Source organism: Diabrotica undecimpunctata, chromosome 10 (genome assembly GCF_040954645.1).
Source record: "Diabrotica undecimpunctata isolate CICGRU chromosome 10, icDiaUnde3, whole genome shotgun sequence".
Lineage (NCBI taxonomy): Eukaryota > Metazoa > Arthropoda > Insecta > Coleoptera > Chrysomelidae > Diabrotica > Diabrotica undecimpunctata.
In genome coordinates, this window is record NC_092812.1 from 33,133,564 (window position 1) to 33,153,327 (window position 19,764).

The window sequence follows — 19,764 nt, forward strand, 5'->3', positions numbered from 1 at the left end:
GTATTTTTATGTCCTAGTGTTGTTAAAGTAAAAAATGATTTCTTTTTAACCTCAATCGTAAACACTACTGAAACGGATGTTGAATTAAACGATATTCAAGTAGCAATAGAAAAAATTCCAAATTTACAAAACAATGCAAATATACGAAAAATGTCTTCTTATAAAGATAATACGAATTCTAACAGAATTGCTAAATTAAAAAATGCCTTGAGAACAGATCATTTAAATAGTGAAGAAAAATCATCTTTAATTTCTATTTGCAAGGAGTACAATCATATCTTTTATCTGGAAGGAGATCAACTTACCAGTACAAATGCCATAACTTGCAAAATTCCTTTAAATTCTAATGTACCTATTAGCACTAAATCATACAGGTATCCTGAAGTACACAAACATGAAGTCGAAACTCAAATAAAAGGTATGCTAGATCAAGGTATTATCGAAGAATCAACTTCGCCATGGAATTCGCCCCTTTGGGTTGTGCCAAAAAAGGCCGATGCTTCAGCAAAGAAGAAATGGCGAATTGTTATAGACTATCGACGACTAAATGATATTACTATAGGAGATTCATTTCCACTTCCGAATATAGTCGATATATTAGACCAATTGGGTCATTCAAAATATTTTTCAACAATAGATTTAACATCAGGATTTCACCAGATCAAAATGGATCCTGAGGATTCTCCAAAGACTGCTTTCTCAACTCCGTCTGGACATTATCAATATTCACGAATGCCATTTGGATTAAAAAATGCTCCCAGTATTTTTCAAAGGCTAATGAATACTGTCCTCTCAGGAATACAAAATTACAGATGTTTTGTCTATCTCGACGATATAGTCATTCATGCCGATACATTAGAAAATCATAATAAAAGATTAAAAGAAGTATTCGAAAAATTGTCTACATTCAACTTAAAAATACAACCAGATAAGTGCGAATTTTTTCGTCGCGAAGTAATGTATTTAGGACATTTAATAACTGAATTTGGTGTCAAACCGGACGAAAAAAAGGTATGTGCTGTTACAGATTTTCCTATACCCAGAACACAAAAAGATATTAAGAGCTTTTTGGGTCTCACTGGTTATTATAGACGCTTTATAAAAAATTTCAGTGCTTTAACACAACCTTTAACAAAACTGCTGAGGAAAAATGTTGAATTTAATTGGACAAGCATTCAACAACAGTCATTTGAGAACCTGAAATCAATACTTTGTTCAGAACCAATACTTCAGTATCCAGATTTTACCAAACCCTTTGTCTTAACAACGGATGCTAGTAATTATGCAATAGGGTCCATACTTTCTCAAGGTAAAGTACCAGATGATTTACCTATTGCTTATGCTAGTCGTACCTTGAACAAAGCGGAATCAAACTATAGCACAACAGAAAAAGAATTACTTGCAATTGTATGGAGTGTTAAACACTTTAGACCATATTTGTACGGAAATAAATTTTTCATTTATACGGATCATAAACCACTCACATGGCTATTTAATGTAAAAGATCCCGGATCAAGACTCGTTAGGTGGAGATTAGCATTAGAAGAATATAGCTATGAAATTATTTATAAACCAGGTAAATTAAATCAAAATGCTGATTGTTTAAGTCGTCCTCCTTTAACCATATCTGAAACAAATATTTGCGAAGAAAACAAAAACCCGGCAACAATCACCTTACAAATAAACAAAATGAGTAAAGAAAATAATGACACTTATTCACAGTTCTTATCTAAATCCGAAACTATATTAATAACAAATGATAATATAAAAGAAACAAATGAAAAGATTACATCATTTTCACAAAATTTAGCATTGTTTGTTTCCGTAGATTTAAATTTTAATGAGATCGTTCAGAAACAAATAAATAAACAATTCAGTCATATAGAAAAATTGAAAGCCAAAAATCCAAGACTAAATGACATTATATATATTTCTGATCAAAATAAAAACTTTTATTACATATTTATAAAAAATAATTATTGGGACAATACCTCTTATGAAGATATATTTAATTCCCTAATAAAATTAAGAGACTGGTTATTAAACGATAAAATATTAAAAATTTGCCTACCCAGAATAACTTTTAGCTACGATAAATTAAGTTGGGGAAAAATTAGATCTATGATTAGATTTATTTTTAGAAAAACTGATATATCTATTATCATTTATCATGATATACTAACAAATCCTGAACCTGAGGAAATAACTACAATATTACAAGAGAATCACACTAGTCCTACGGCTGGACACTCTGGTTTTCATCGGACATACAATCGTATAAAAAAACATTTCAAATGGAATAATATGAAAAATGATATTAAAAACTTTATAAAAACCTGTGAATCTTGTCAGAAAAATAAACTCGTTAGAAAAAAATTCGTAAAGCCCATGGAGATAACAACAACAAGCTCAAATCCATTAGAAAAAATATTTTTAGATATAGTAGGTCCTTTACCTTTAACCGAGTCAGGTAATAAGTTCATATTAACATTACAAGATGACTTAACAAAATTTTCTCAAGCTTATGCAATTCCGAATCATGAAACCAAGACTATCGCTGAAAATCTGGTTCGTGGATTTATTTGCAAGTTTGGAAAACCCGATATAATAGTTACTGATCAAGGCCGAGATTTTACTTCCAAATTATTTTCTCAAATCGCCAAGCTTTTTAAAATCAGACATATAAATTGTACTGCTTATCATCCAGAATCAAATGCTGCATTAGAAAGGAGTCACGCTACTTTAGCAGACTACCTTAAACATTATATTAAAGCTGATCAATCCGATTGGGACGAATGGCTAGATTTTGCTATGTTTTCATATAATACAACTAATCATACTTCAACCAAATTCACACCATATGAACTAATATTTGGATATACACCTAATCTACCTAGCAGTATAATACGACCAGTAGAACTCAAATATACATATGAAGATTATTTAGATAATTTAACACTTAAGCTTAGAAAATCTCATGAGTTAGCAAAAACGAATCTATTAGAATCTAAAGTAGTCAGTAAAAAATATTATGACCAAAAGATTAATGACACCGTTTTCTTAGAAGGACAATTAGTATATCTCCAAAATGAGCAAACAAAGAAGGGTCAAACCAAAAAACTTACACAAAATTATAATGGACCTTATAAAATTCTAGAGATAAATTCTCCTGTCAATTGCACAATTTTAGTAAATAAAAAACCAATAAAAGTTCACATGAATAGATTGAAACATGCTTTTGTTTCAGGTATGCAATAATATGGCTGACAAATAGTGAACAAATTCACAAGAAATATACCAATACTCCTATCAACAAATCACCTGGAATCTATTACGAACACATAAAAAATGTTCAATTTATTGAAACTCATTGGAACATATTAAGTCATATTCCTTTACAACCTTTTACAGACAAATTAAATTTTGTAGATCTCACCTATCAAAAAACATTAAGACTGTGTCAAAACAAACCAGTTCTTATTGAATTACGATTATGCGATACTTCACTAAAACTCTTAGGACAAATCATACCTAGACTCTTTCAAGATGAACAAACTTTAAAAAACATAATTCTGCATGAACATTTTAGACCAAAACGCGCTCTATTTAATGCAATTGGATCTGTTTTCAGGACCTTATTCGGTACCTTAGACAGTGATGATGCTGAAAATTTCAATAATGCTATTAACAAAGCTGAAAGTAACGAAAATCATCTTCTTGATTTACTAAAACAACAAATTCATGTAGTAAAAGCCACGATTGCAAATTTTAATAACTCTATTACAAATCTAGACCGAAACAAAGTGATTTTTGATAAAAATTTTGAATCAATTACCAATTACACAGATAAAATGAATAATAAATATTTTAATTTAGATTTAAAACAAAAAATTGAAGAACATTTTACCTTACTAACTTTCTTTATAACAGAATTACAACAAGAATATTCTACTTTAATAAACGTTATTCTATTTGCAAGAAATAATAACCTTCATCCTTCTGTTATAACACCTGAGCAACTAATTCAAGAATTATCTAAAACGGTAACGCATTTACCTAGTACATCGACTTATCCATTTCCATTGACTATCGATTATGCTCATAAATATTTCGATATCATTTTACTTAAATATATATATTTTGATAACAAGATTTTAATTACGGTTAGTATACCTTTGGTTAGTAATACTCCTTATTCTCTTTTTAAACTAATATCTCTTCCTATAATTCATCCAACATTAAAGAGACTTACCTTTATTCTTCCATCTGTCAAATATCTTGTTCTTTCAGAAAATAGAAACATTTATGTTACTATTGATACATTAGAAGACTGTTATTCATTAGATGAAGAAAAACTTATTTGCAAAAATCCTGATACTTTCCGATTTACACACACTAATCCAATTTGTGAAACTGAATTGTTAACTTCAATAACAAACATACCATCTAGTTGCGATACTCGTATAATTCAAACAGAATATGAAATTTGGCATAAATTAAACAAACCAAATTCTTGGATATATGTTTTACCCAAACCAACAGATTTAACTTTAAGCTGTCAGACTAGTACGCCAATATCTATTGTTCTTTCAAACACAGGTATTTTTTCTACTTCGAATAATTGCAAAACTTACACCGGATCAACTATTTTGATATCTGTCTCAAATCCAAAAGAAAGTAATTTTCAGTCTATCATTCCAGATTTATCCCTTCCAGAAGTCTGTTGTGATGATATTAAGATAAATAATGAATCCAAATTACACCTTGTTCCCTTACAATTAAATAATCTCGATCGAGATGCATTAAATTTAGCAAGCCATAAACTAGATAATTTAGAGAAAATGACCTCAGAAACAAATATTAATTTTTCAGACACAATAAAAAATAGTTCTTATTTCACTTATGCAATCTTATTTTTGATAAAATGTATGTTACTTTATATTTTATACAGGATAATTAAATATTTTTACCGACGATTTCGTAGAAATCCGTCACATAGTTGTCAACAAATTACAAATTGTTTAACACTAAATATATGTCAAAGTAAACGAAAACATGTACATGAGACAGATTTAAGTATAGATTGTAAACATAATAAAGACAATAATTATAGTGAATCCAAAAAGTGTGAAGAGACTAGTTTCACAGAGACTACACCGATAAGACGAAGTGAAAGACTATCGAGACTAAAAGAAACTATTTAAATGTGTTAAAATAAAATAATAATGTATACAAATGTTTTATACCATTTAAATGAAAATTCATTTTACAATTATTTTCATTCTTACAAAAGGAGGTGTAATGTACCTACCTACTCACATGTAAGATAATTAAAGTATCTATGTATTTCTATATAGTTTTTAGTCACCTGGTATATGTTATTTACAATTATGAAAAGTTCTCATGTATAATCACTAATAATTATTTGCTGTTAGAAATCAGAATCAATACTCTTCATAAATATTTTCCTATTTAGAATAAATAAGTTTCGCTAGTTTATTCACCTAATACTTCGTATCTATGGAATAATAATAATTTATTTCTCTTATTTCTTTGTTCGATAAGCTATCCGTATTTGCTATTTTAATATTAATATTTGAGTCCAATCTCTTGTACTCAAATCCATCCAGAAACATCGTTAAATAATTGTAGATAACAGAACTTATATATTCATAGTTTTAAGAAATAACAAGCAGAGTGTAATTTTCATCCTCTAATATAATAAATTTATACATGTCAATATATTCTGTTTAATTCCAAAACAAAGAGTTAGTCCGGAGAAGAAATAAACGCATAGTATTCCATAACAGCATTCTTATTCGGAGCGATATATTGATATCGCGATTACAAAAAAGTTTTCTCATTCTATTAAAAGTTGAGCGTGCAATTTCAATGCGGCATCTTTTTTCTTTTGTCTGATTAGTATCTTCTGTAATCCAAGCTCCAAGGTATTTGTACGAAGATATTTGTTTAATTTCTGTATTATCTAGTACTAGATTAACTTTGATGTTTTGTGTTTTTGTGAATACCATGAACTTTGTTTTCTTCAAGTTTATTTTTAGTCCATAATCGTTGCAATATATATTTAGTTGTTCAGCAATGTGTTGCAGTTCTTCTAGTGTTCCTGCCAGAAGGACGGTGTCGTCAGCATATCTTATGTTATTAAGTGGCTCACCGTTTATTATAAGGCCCTCACTGACCTCGGCAAGCGCTAATTCTGAGATGGCTTTACTGTATAAATTGAATAACAAGGGTGATAAAATACACAATTGGCGGACCCCACGGCGAATCTGGATATCCTCGGTCAGTTCATTTTCAACTTTCACTTTTACTGTTTGGTTCGAATAGAGGTTACGTATGATTCTAATGTCTCTACTGTATTTAATAAAATTTCTTTAAGCCGATTATGCTGCACTCTGTCAAATGTCTACTCAAAATCAATGAAACAGGCATATACTTCCTGATTTATATCTAAGCATCTCTGCGAAAGAACACTTACTGCAAACAGTGCATCTCGTGTTCCCAGTCCTTTCCTAAATTCCATGTGTTTATTAATACAATATAATATCCTAATTTAATTGGTTTTTACCTCTATTAAAATTTTATATACAAAATATATTAAGACAAAGGGCGATTTCCTTAGTCAATTTTAAACAGACAAAAAACATTAATCAAGCACACATGTTACAATTTTATAAAACTTGTTTCTCTCCCGAGGTATCTCCTATATAAACTATTATTTGAGTTTTGATCGTAGAATTTTTCTTCAAAAATATCAGAGTTTTTAGTAAAATGTCACATTTTTATCTTAAAAAAATAACGTAATAATTTATGACGAAAAAGTCAGTGTCAAAACCATGTTTACATCTTTGCTAAAAATAATTTGAAAATCAGTGCATTAAAATAAATAAGTTTTTCATAATGAATGACAGCCCTATTCTAAAACTTACATTTTAACGTAAAATTATATTTAGCTTACATTTTTAGAAAAATATTTAAAAATTAAAGCAATAATTAAATTAAACATAATACTAAAACCATATTAATTTATGATTTTACTTAATACCGGCAACCGGCTTATCGTATTTTACTGTTCATATTGTCATATTATGCTAATACCAATAAGGGGTATTATATTGCGCTTACCTGAAAATATTCACTTTTCATAAATGCATATGCACTTATACAATGTATCCAAAATATGCAAATATGCACTTAATAAATAAATAATAAAATAACATAACCTATTCTAACTAAACTAACTACACTATTATTCTGGAACTTAAAAGAAGAACTAGTCTGAGAGAGGAACTAGAATTACTTTTTGCACCTAGGGACATCCAAGGTGACTCACAGACAAAAAGGGTAGATCACAAAAAGTATAGGTAGAAAAGTAAAATATTTAGTGATTCAACAGAGGTAAAGAGGTAAGAACACTTACACTAAAGTTTTAAGTTACACATTTTAATAAAATTAAGAATAATTGTATACACCTGATACATATTTAATGCAAATGAAGTAGATTAGAAGGGGGGTATATGTTTTGCAATAATAAACTTTTAATAAGTTCCTGTCTCTTGACATTCGCTTGAAATTTACTACAAGCATAAAAAATGTGATCTAAGTCGCAAACAACATTGTAGGTTTCACAAAGTTCGGTGTTGACTACACCGATTTTGAATATTGATGATTGATGATTTGAATAAGCCACAATTTTAATTTAAAATAAAATTCTTTGACGTTTTGATTTCCACTTCGGAAATCGTTCGAAAGGTCCCTATCAAGGAAAGGAAGAAGTTCATTTTTCTGTTCATCTGACTTTGGACGACAATTATTTTGGAACGAATGGAATTAAAGAAACTAGCGAAACGTTATATCAGGATGAAACTTCATCAACAAAACTCGATCTCCTATATATAGACATATCTTCTATAAACTTGGAAAAAACAAATATAACTAAACTTACTGTCGAATGGGGCTGAACACAGCAGGATATTTAGTAGTTTGACTGATTTTTACAGGAATTTACAGGATTTACTTTTTGATTCACAGGAAAAAAATGTGGAAATGTCTCAAACAACTAGAAGTACCTCAACTATGAATCATAATCATATAAAATACATACAAGGCAGCCAGAGGAAAAGTACAAGTTGGAAGAAAACGGACAAAAGGTACAAGAGGGACATATAATATCGAAATATATAACAATAATATTAGATATAGTATCTACATATTTTTACATGTTTTACTTTATTTACTTTTTTATTGCAGCTTCATCATCGCCAACATCTTCGTCAAGTGCCCCAACTACCCTTTTGTCTAAGAGTAGTATTTGGATCAAAGGAAACGGTTCTGGTCATGGAAGTTCTCTGTCGATTTTCCACATTTCCGATAAAGGTAGAAAATTAATTATTTACTTTTTATTTTAGTACTATAATACACTACTGTCCAAAATAATGCACATGTTGATTAACATCAACTGCATATCATGTTTGTTGTCTGTTATTATCGCGGTGTCGTTGGCGTAACGAATATTATTTATCGGGAACCTGTTTACCTTTATTCCACACCCATAGCCTTCCAGTGCCTCTGCAAAAATGTTCTCCACCTAGAGATTGAAGAGCATAGGAGACAAAATACACCCCTGTCACACCCCTCTTAAAATTTCAAATTCTGCTGTGTTGATTGATTTGTTCAGTTTCACTCGTGCTTTTTGATTCCAATAGAGATTTTGGATAACTCTTATATCTTTCTCGTCACTGTTAGCGTTGTGTAGCATTTTTATCATTGCGTCATGTTTTACGGTGTCAAACGCTTTTTTATAATCGAGGAATGTTATGACTATATCCTTTCGTTGATCCATGCAGTTTTGTAGTTGATCCATGCAGTTTTGTACAAGTGTATTCAAGCAGAAAGCTGCTTCACTTGTACCCAGTCCGCTCTTGAAACCAAATTGTGTCTCACCGCTTAGATCTTCCAGCTTTCTAAACATTCTTGTGTGAAGGATGCGAAGAAACACCTTAAGCAAATGGCCCATTAAACTTATTAGTCTGTGGTCTTTACATTTTGTCGCTCTTTGTGATTTAGGGATCATTATAAAGGTTGAATACAACAGACATATAAAGCTCTCTCCAGAGATATTCAACGAAGATGCCGAAAAGACAAACAAGAATACATCTCTGAAATCTGTCAAGAAATAGAAAATCACGGATATCGAAATGAAACCAAAGACCTCTTCCGGAAAGTGAAAATTCTTGCGAGAGAATTTAAACCCAAGAACTATGCAATAGAGGACAAACATGGTATTATCATAAGTGATATCGACAGAGTGTTGGAAACATGGAAAAACTATTGTTCAGAGCTCTACAGGGAAGAACACGTAAATCTAGGTCACGCTTCAGCCCTCGAAAACATCGCATACAACCCTGAACCTGAAATTCTGCTGTCCGAGATTGAAGAAGCTGTAACTCACCTCAAGAAGAATAAATCCCCTGGCTGCGATGATACCACGGGAGAGCTCCTTCAGAACATGGGAGACAAAGGATGTTACATAATGTGGAAACTTTGTAATAAAATTTGGAGATGCGGAAAGTGGCCCAGAGAATGGCGCACATCATTGTGCATACCAATCCATAAAAAAGGAACAACTACAAAGTGTAGTAATTATCGTACCATCTCACTGATTTCCCATCCAAGCAAAATATTACTAAGAATCATTAAACGCCGTTTGCAACAATACTTCTTCTTCTTCTCGTGCCACTCCTAGCGGAGATTGGAAATCATCATGGCCACTGCGACTTTGTTAGCAGCGTGCCTAAAAAGTTCAATCGAATCAAGCAACAATACTTAGACAAACAAATTCCCCAAGAACAAGCAGGCTTTGTCAAAGGGAAGGGTACGAGAGAGCAAATCCTTAATATGCGGCAGCTCATAGAAAAGGCCCGCGAATTTAAAATTCCAATAATAATCTGTTTTCTAGACTACCAAAAGGCATTTGATTGTGTGAAGTGGGAAGTTCTCTGGACAGTTCTTCATGAGATGGGAGTTCCAGATCATTTAGCAATATTAATTAAAAACTTATACGAAGATAACTCAGTTAAAATAAGAATTGAAAACCAGCAATCTGATACCTTCAAAACCAGCAGATGTGTACGACAAGGGTGCATACTCCAGACCTGTTCAATTTATATGGAGAATATATAATGAGGAACGCACTCGATGGATGGAGAGGCGGCATCTCCATTGCAGGAAAAAAGATCTCAAACTTAAGATTCGCAGACGATACAACACTGATAGCAACATCTGAAGAGGAGATGTCGAGACTGATAAAGAGAGTAGAAACCGAAAGCAACAAGTGTGGGCTCAAGATTAATAATCAGAAAACAAAAATCATGATTGTGGACCACGCGAATATCCTCCAAACAACAGGCGCCCTAAATCAATTCGAGAAAGTAGACGAGTTCACGTATCTAGGATCTTCCTTAAGCAATGCAGCCTCCTCCCATACGGAAATTCGCAGAAGAATAGGGATGGCCAAGAACGCGATGAGTCGACTGTCAAAAATATGGAAGGACCGCTCTTTATCCAAAAAACTCAAAATGAGACTGGTACGGACACTCATTTTTTCAATCTTCAGTTACGGTGCCGAAACATGGACAATAAAATCAGAGGATAGGAAAAGGATTGACGCATTCGAAATGTGGTGCTGGAGACGAATGCTACGCGTCTCGTGGACGGAGCACAGATCCAATCAGTCGATTCTCGAAGAGCTAAACATTCAGACCAGACTCTCCTCTCAGTGTCTTGCAAATGTTTTAAAGTTTTTTGGCCACATTGCGAGAAGAGACAATGACAACTTAGAAAGACTAATTGTATGCGGAAACGTAGAAGGACGTAGAGGCAGAGGACGCTCACCTATCCGATGGTCAGATCAAGTACAGAAAGCCACTGGAGAGACGTTTTCCGAGTCCATGAGAGCAGCCCAAAATCGCAAGAGATGGAGAGAATTGTAGGAAATCACGATCCTCAGCAATGAGGAAACGACAAGAGAGAGAGAGATAAAGGTTGAATAAAGCGAATCCGTTGGAATGTGGCCGGTGTTATATATGACATTGAAAATTGTTACCAGCATGTCGATGTTATCATCTTCCAACAGTTTTATGGCTTCCGTAGTAATTCCATCCGGTCCAGGGGCCTTGCCTAGTTTTGCTACTTTTATAGCGTACTCCACCTCGGCGCGAATAATGGGAGGGCCGGATAAATTTTCCGTGGGTAAGTTAGTAGTTAGAAGATTCGGTCTATTATCCGCAAAGAGGGACTAAACATAGTTTGCCCAGATTTTAGCTAGTTCTTCCTGGGTATGAACGTAGTTTCCTTGATCATTCTTTAGGCGAATTTCATGGTGTTTCTTGTATATACTCGAAATTTCTTTGACCCTTTTATGTAGTAAAAAGCTGTCTCCCTTTTCTCTTGTAGATTCCAATTCTGCACAACGTTCTTCCATCCAGCTTTTATTTGCGTTTTTAATTCTTGCCCTTATCGTACGTTGAATTTCCTTGTATTCCTGTTGATTCTGATGTATTTTGTACTGTCTGCGTTGCTCCATTAGATCAAGTATCTCTTCCGTCATCCACTCGTTTTTGTGATTTCTTTTTATTTTACTTGCGACTACTTCGTCAGCCTCAACTATAGCTATTTTTATTTTCTCTCAAGTTTCCTCTATGCAATTTCCTTGTATGTTTCTCAAGTTCTCGTTCATGTGCTTACTGTATGTAGATCTAAGCTCTTCATCTCTCATTAATTCTCTAGTGTTTATGTATTTTTTATTAGATGGCTTTTTAACCTTTGCCAATCGAAGCCTTACGTTCGCGATTAGGGGGTTGTGGCCAGACGAAATGTCCTCACCAGGGTAAGCGGCCACTCTTTTTATATAGTTGCGGAATCTTTTGTGAAATTTTATGGCTAGTTATTCCTAATTGCAATGTTTTCCTAAAACGAATCTAAAACTTTTGTTATACAGAAGAAGCAAATACCCTTTTAACTACCTACACATTAAAAAATGGCTTAAATGATAATATACAACAAAATATTTTATAACAAACGATTTGCTGGCTTAGCAAAACATAAGAGAAAGAAGTTTAAGTATAAAAACAATCATTCAAACCTCTTGAAATATTGTTCTTTTCCTTTTAAGCTTCGGAGTTGAAGAACGTCGTGAATCGTATTATTTCAAAAAGCAAGTTATAAAAATACTCCTTTAAACGGGAGATTTCGCTGACTATTTGGTGAATCGTTCCCTAATAAAATACTTAAAACAACACAAAAAATTTAAATGAAATTTCCTCTAACTTGATTCAGTATTCATCACTTGATATTAATGACAGGGTGAAGCTTTTGTGATACCCCTCAACATTTTAACAAAACATTCGTAAAAACATAAAACATCTGATTGTCAAGCTAAACAGAAGCATTATTTAAATTAAGCTTTCCTTTTTGTGTTTCTGAATAGTCCGTAATTATCGTCATTAAATACATTAGGTACACAATTGTTTCGCAAAGGAATTATTATTATATACCGATCTGAAATGTAAAAGATTATATCTATACTTCTAAGTTTTTTGCCAACCCTTAAACCAATTTAGAAAAGTAACACAACTCAACAGCTATTTTGTTGCCAAGAAGTAATAACGAATTTTATACAATCGACATAATCGCCTTATCGACAGGACTATTCGCAGTGTGATGGATGGAAGTTTTCGTCCACTTGTTTAGTAAAGACTCAACCAACACCCGTATTTCGACAAAATGCAAGCTGCATACATCGTCGCTGTCCAGTAGAATCCAAGGCAGTAGATTTCACGTCGCTCACAAGAAATTTGCCTTAAGCCTTAGCTGAAGGTAAATGACTATAGAAAACGACGTGCATTCACTGACTGGTCTCCGAAATCGTATGATTTGACCCCATTAGACTCTTTCTTGTGGGGTTTTCCTAAATTGTGCCTCTGTGAAAATAAGCTAGTCACATAATCAAATTCAGCCTGTTTTATAATTGCACAATGTTTCATTTTTTGGCTTTAACATTACTTTTTTGAAATTTTTACATACAAAGTCTTGACTCTATGACGTCCAATATGACTCTATAAACCAATGCGAAAAAGACCCTATTCTCTTCTAAATCATAATGTATTTCTTCCTGTTTTACTCTAAAGCATCTATGTGATATATTTGACTCCAATAGTGAAGGTTTTAGCATGCGTCGTCAAACCAATTGTTAACCCATTTTTCTTCTGTTTAGCCAATAGCACTTCTTTATTTTCTTAAACACAGCTATCCAAATAGTTCTCTGGAGTCTCAAGTCCCTTAGTCTCCAGATTTATTCACTACACTATTCACTACTCAAATCCATAAAAGATAAGCACGAAAAAGAAGTTGAAAATATAATAGGCGAATATCAGTGCGGATTTAGACGAGGGAGAAGCACAACGGACCAAGTATTTGTAATCAGAGAATTACAAGCAGAAAGCTATGAACACAACTTACCAACGATAGCGCTATTCATCGACTTCCAGCAAGCATACGATAGAATAAAGAGGAAGGAATTAAAAGAGACCCTTGAGGAACTGGGAGTTAGCAGAAAGTTGCATAACATGATGCATCTTACTTTAGAGAATACAGAAAACAGAGTCAAAGTAAACAATCATGCATCGGACAAATTTATAGTAAATGAAGGATTAAAGCAGGGCGATCCTTTGTCATCATTACTCTTCAATTTCTGCCTAGAAAAAATAATACGAGAAGCGAAAAGCAATAGAGAAGGACTCCTGTATCATAAAAGACACCAAGTTTTGGCATTTGCGGATGATGGCAAGAGGCAAAAAGAGCTACAGGAGATAGTACAGAGAATAGTAAAATCAGCAAAGAAAATGGGACTTTACATAAATGAAACTAAAACAAAATGTATGCAGTGGATAGATGATCAGTTCAGGGATGGACAAAAGTTTAAAATAGAAGTAGAAGAAGGATCATCATACGAATTCGAAATGGTAGAAAGATTTACATATCTAGGTGCAATAATATCACGTAAATCTAAAATTAAAGAAGAAATACAAGCTAGAATAATGGCAGGCAATAGAAGTGTACATGCTCTTAGTGGAATGTTAAAAAGCAAGTTTTTATCAAGAAAGGCAAAAATACAGTTATACAAAACAACTATACAACCAATAGTAACATACTGCAGTGAGACATGGACAATGACAAAAAATGAACAAAATTTACTGGAGATATGGGAAAGAAAATTCCTGAGGAAGATAGGTATATGGAGGAATAATAAGGGATGGTTTATGGATAAGAAGATCAAATGATAAGTTAAAGGAATTATATAATCAACCTAATATAATAGGAGTCATAAAGACCCAGAGGCTAAGATGGCGAGGTCACCTAGAAAGGATGCCGAATAAGAGGACTCCAAAAAGGGTATTAAACTACACTACAGCTTCAAAAAAGAGAAAAGGAAGGCCAAAAAATAGATGGAATCAAGAGGTAGAAAAAGATATGGAAAAAATTGGACTAGAAGGCCAGAAAAGAAAAATGAATAACAAGTGGGAATGGAGAAAAATCACATATCGAGCCAGAGAAGATCTTAGTACATAAAGAAAAGCGAAAATGAAGAAAGAACAAACTTTTCAAGCCATGGGCCTCTAAGGCCTTTACTGCTATTGTAATATATATATATATATATATATATATATATATATATATATATATATATATATATTCACTACTTACTCACTGCATTACTGCTGGTGGGAATGACGAACGGTTCATTTATACCTTCATTTTCTTTAGAAGATGTCTCCATGTCGAAGCTCTTTTATTGAGACAATTTTTGTTTAATCTCTGTAGCTTCCCGGATAATTCTTGGTTTATGGAAACGGATAAGGGCTGTGGTTTTGGAATTTTCAAAATCGATTTTGACATTTCGAATTCAATCGGAATTGAGAACAGAAATGTAATGTTCATAAATCCTATTTTGGATCCAACGATTGGTTTGGCCTATGTAAGATCGGAGAAGTTTGTACAAGGAATTTCATAAACCCTGTGTTGTTCATTTGGAATGTTGTCTTTGATTGTTCGGACAAGAGATAAAAGTTTTTGTTGGGAGCTAAATATTGTCTTTGTTCATCTTTATTTGAGGATTTTGCCAGTAATATCTTTGATGCAAGGAAGAAAAGTATTCATATGGATCAGTGGATCTACCTGCATCATCGCAAAGGTGTATTCATCTGTAGGCAAGAGTATTAATGATTGAATTAATTTGTGAATGTAGCTGATGAGATTTGGCATGAGAGTTACCAACCGCTACTTGCATGCAAACACTCATCACCCACCTTCACAAATTAATTTAGTCCTTAATACCCTTGTTAAATACCCAGTTACCGTTGAAAAAAAATTTCTATTGCTGAAATAGAACGGATAAAATACTACAGTCCTTTACGCATCAGTGTTTTATGTATTCTAAGCTATATTTTTTCTTACAGGTTCTAAATATCAATCTAATTTAAACGAGATTGACAATACAGAACAGAAATCAAGTGCCAAAACAGACTTTAATGGTAATATCCGAGAAAATTCCTCCGAAAGTATTGGGGATCGTCTTAAAGGTAAGTTCATATTTTTTTTTTATCTACTAAAACATTTTTAAAAATTTTATCGGCCTAATATTCTTTCCAAAGTTGTAGCGGCGTAAGAGCAAAATGATATACACTAAGGTCTCTTTTTATGCGGATTATTTTTATGGGATTTTAAAGTTGTGCTGTTTGTATTTCATCCAAAAATTTCTATTATTAACTTTTATAATTAAATATTAATTATTCACATCCAGATGCCAGTAAAGGATTTGCAATTCGGGGATTCCCTTGTTACATAATGTCCCTATTACATCATTGCATTGAAAGGGATAATCTGTTATTGTTTTAAAATAATTTTTTTCTTAGCGGTTCTTAGGATTTCTTTCGACAAACATTTAACAAACCCACAGTTAATCAAATCTGCCTTCAACGATATGCTTCACAACTATAAGGATTATACACATATATACACAGACGCATCCAAATCAAATGAAGGTTCTGGTGCTGCAGTCATAACCCCAACATCGACACATAAATACAAACTCCCTTCAGAGTACTCCATTTACTCTGCTGAACTATATGCTCTATACCAGGCCACCCTTGCTGTCAACGCATCCAATAATACCAATTATATTACACTCACAGACTCTCTAAGTTCCGTAGTCAATCCAATATGTCTACCCAACTAATCCTTTAGTCATCAAGATAAAAGAAGACATCCATACCGCTCACCTGAATGGAAAAAACATTATGTTATTCTGGATACCATCCCATATTGGAATTCCAGGAAATGAAGAGGCAGACAATGCTGCAAAAGAAGCTGCAAGTAGTGATAGTGCGGAGTGTACTAAAACATTTACGAGTGCGGACGTGAAAGCGGCGGTTAAATATAAAGTGCGATATATGTGGGAAGAAAAGTGGAAAGTGTCATCGGCCAAGAGACGCGATGTTAAAAAATCGATAAAAACCTGGCCCACATTACCAACAAGTCGGAGAGACCAAGTAATATTAACGCGACTCCGACTGGCTCATACGCGATTAACTAATAGCTACGTGTTCTCCAACAAACAAGAACCAAGATGTGACAACTGCGAAGAAAAATTAACAACAAAACATTTTTATGTAATTTTAGAAGGCTATGGAACGTATCCCTACTTTTTCAAGGCAAGTAATGTCTTTTTTTATGCAATTTTTTATATGCGTTTTTCTGTGGAACCTATGAACGGCATAAAATGAGACCTTACTGTAGTGTGTCTAATAAGTAACGCAGAAAATTCACAATTTTGTTCCTGATTTTCTCGAAAAAAGGATTTTTATTTACAAAATGTAATGTTTTTGCGTAGTGGCGTTGTGGCCTGCGTAGCGCAAGCGGTAGGATGCTTGCCTCGCAAGCCGGTGGTCCGGAGTTCGAATCCCACCGCCGGCAAGAACATCTAGACATTTTAAAAATGTCTATAGGCCCCAGGTCGACTCAGCCTGAATAAAAATGAGTACCTTGGGTAAAACCAGGGGTAATAATAGACGGTTGAAGCGTAGCACTGGCCATGTTACCTTCCTTGTATACCGTAGGCCCTAGATATAGCAGACTACCCTGCTATACTCCCAAAGCCGCGACAGCGGTATAAAATGGGAGAAAATATTATTATTATTAATGTTTTTGTTGCATATCTAATATTTTCCATTATATTTATTGAAGTTATGACATCATTGACTTTTTTTAAATAGTATACCCTAAATATGTTTAGCTATCCGTCTTTAATTACTTATATACCAATAAAAATATCTAAAGAAATGTGTAAACATTTATGTTCAACCAATTCAAATTTTTGCCACTGAGTATATCAGCTTTTGTTGTTATCCTTCAAGCATCTTAGCTTAAAAACTGTTCCTGTCCAGATACTTATTTGCAATTTAAGTAGGTTAAAGAGGTATATTATTACCGGCTCACAAAGCTAGTACAAACATTATACCAAAACGCCACAATGCGTGTAAAACTACATGATACCACCAGAGAAACTCATATCAAGCGAGGTGTGAGACAGGGCGACACTCTCTCACCTAAATTATTTATAACGGTTCTCGAATACGCCTTTAAAATGCTAAAGTGGTAAAATAGAGGAATAAAAATAGATGGAGAAATGCTCAATCATCTGCGTTTTGCCGACGACATAGTACTTATTACCGAAGATCTGGGTGAAGCACAACAAATGGTACAAGAATTAGAAAACGTATCTTCAACAATAGGTCTAAAAATGAACATCAGTAAGACCAAATTTATGACAAATCATCAAGTGGTAGAATTGACAGAAAAGTACATATATCTTGGTCATGAAATCAGAATAGGCAAGGACAACCAGACCTACGAATTTCAACGACGAATAACACTTGCTTGGGCGGCGTATGTTTCACTAAGAGACATCTTTAAAAGCAACATCCCGATGGCTATGAAACGCAAGATATTTGACCAATGCGTTCTTCCTATTATGACATACGGAGCAGAAACTCTCACGCTCACAAAAACAACAGCACTAAAAATGCGAGTGGCACAAAGGCGCATGGAAAGATCAATTCTCGGCGTGAAAAAAAAGACAAAATAAGGAATCAAGACTTATGGAAAAGAACAGGTATCAGTGATGTCGTCGAACGTATAGCCAAGCTGAAATGGAATTGAGCAGATCACATAGCGAGAGTGAAAGACACAAGATGGACCAAAAAACTAATTGACTGGCGCCCACGAGAAGATAAACGCAGCAGAGGACGACCACCAACATGCTGGATGGACGACATTAGACGAATATTCAAGAAATGGCAACAAGAAGCACAGAACCGTGAAGAGTGGCGAAAAATGGGAGAGACCTATGTCCAGCAGTGGACAGAAGAGGTTGCATGATGATGAAAGAGGTATATCTACCATTCAATTTATTATTTAGACCTGTAGTGTGGTTTTTAAACACTTCTATATTTAATCTTGTATCCAACAATACAAGGTAATTTTAATTTATCGAGTCTGAATGGATTAAACAATCCAAATTCATTAAAAAACAAGGCTATTTGAACAAATTTTTAAAATGTATACCTAGTTAAAATGGCTCACTAACACCCATAGAGTGGGTATGTGTAATATTAACATTATGTTTTTTTTTTCAGTTTGCTCCAGAATCATTCGATCATCTTTACTCTTGACATTTGTGGTATCAATGGTGATGCGGTGAATGTGATATCGTCAACTAGTTATTGACTCAGTGACTTTTACGATAGGACGTTTTAAAACGATACTAGCGAGTGTATAAATAATGGGTTATTATTTAAATATAAATTAAAATTTGTCTAAGAATACAGATCATACACGATATTTTGGTTCCTCATCTACAACTGATAGTTTATTATTTATAATAGGTAAATTTAAGTTAATATCGGATTTATCTTGATATAATTATTAGGAAATATAATATACTCCTTGAAGATTTGAAGTTTTTCTTCTAAATGCCTGAAATCTTTAGCCAATAGTTTCTATTATATTGATCAATGTAAAAAAGAAAAATCATTAAAAATTGAATATTCTACTATTTTGAGCTACTGCTATTGAGTAATACAGTGAATAGTAAAGGTGTAGTAGTAAAGCGATCTGATCAATCAAGAGACCAAGATGCTGGAAGTCCTGATGAAGACACGAGAGAAGCAGTCAAACGCAGCAACCAAGTAAGTTGAATATTAATTTTTCTACTAATATCAATCTTGATTATTATTTATCTTACCATCAGTTAATAAAATAATTATAGCCAGAATGATCGCCAATATTCGATACGAATAGACACCAAAAGAAGAAGAAGATTTATCTTACCGTAGATAATGGCATGACTAAATAACTAGAAATCCCAATGTTCATTTTATTGCAATATTTCAATCTTCAATATTACGGATAGTACCTATAGATACTACCTAATATTCTTGGTATTGTTGTAGCAAGTAACCGATTATAATCCCGTAATAAAAGGGTGTTTCAAAAGTTTATTGCGTCTAGTATGAATAGAATTTTTAAGTATTAAATATTTAAAACTTTTCTATATTTGATATGTTATTTAAAATATGTTAATGTTTAAATAAATTAATGTCAGTAAAACGGAAATAATATAATTAA

The 19,764-nt window shown here is 33.1% G+C and overlaps 1 protein-coding gene across 1 annotated transcript in view; it reads left to right on the plus strand.

Moving 5' to 3' along the window:
- LOC140452384 (lachesin-like) overlaps positions 1-19,213 on the plus strand; it is a 294,235-nt gene extending 275,022 nt beyond the window's left edge. The window contains exons 7-9 of the mRNA XM_072546600.1: positions 8,272-8,397; positions 15,537-15,659; positions 18,774-19,213. Coding sequence (XP_072402701.1) covers positions 8,272-8,397; positions 15,537-15,659; positions 18,774-18,838 — 314 coding nt within the window. The 3' untranslated portion in view covers positions 18,839-19,213. The remainder of the gene's footprint in view (positions 1-8,271; positions 8,398-15,536; positions 15,660-18,773) is intronic.
- Positions 19,214-19,764: the final 551 nt, after the last annotated feature.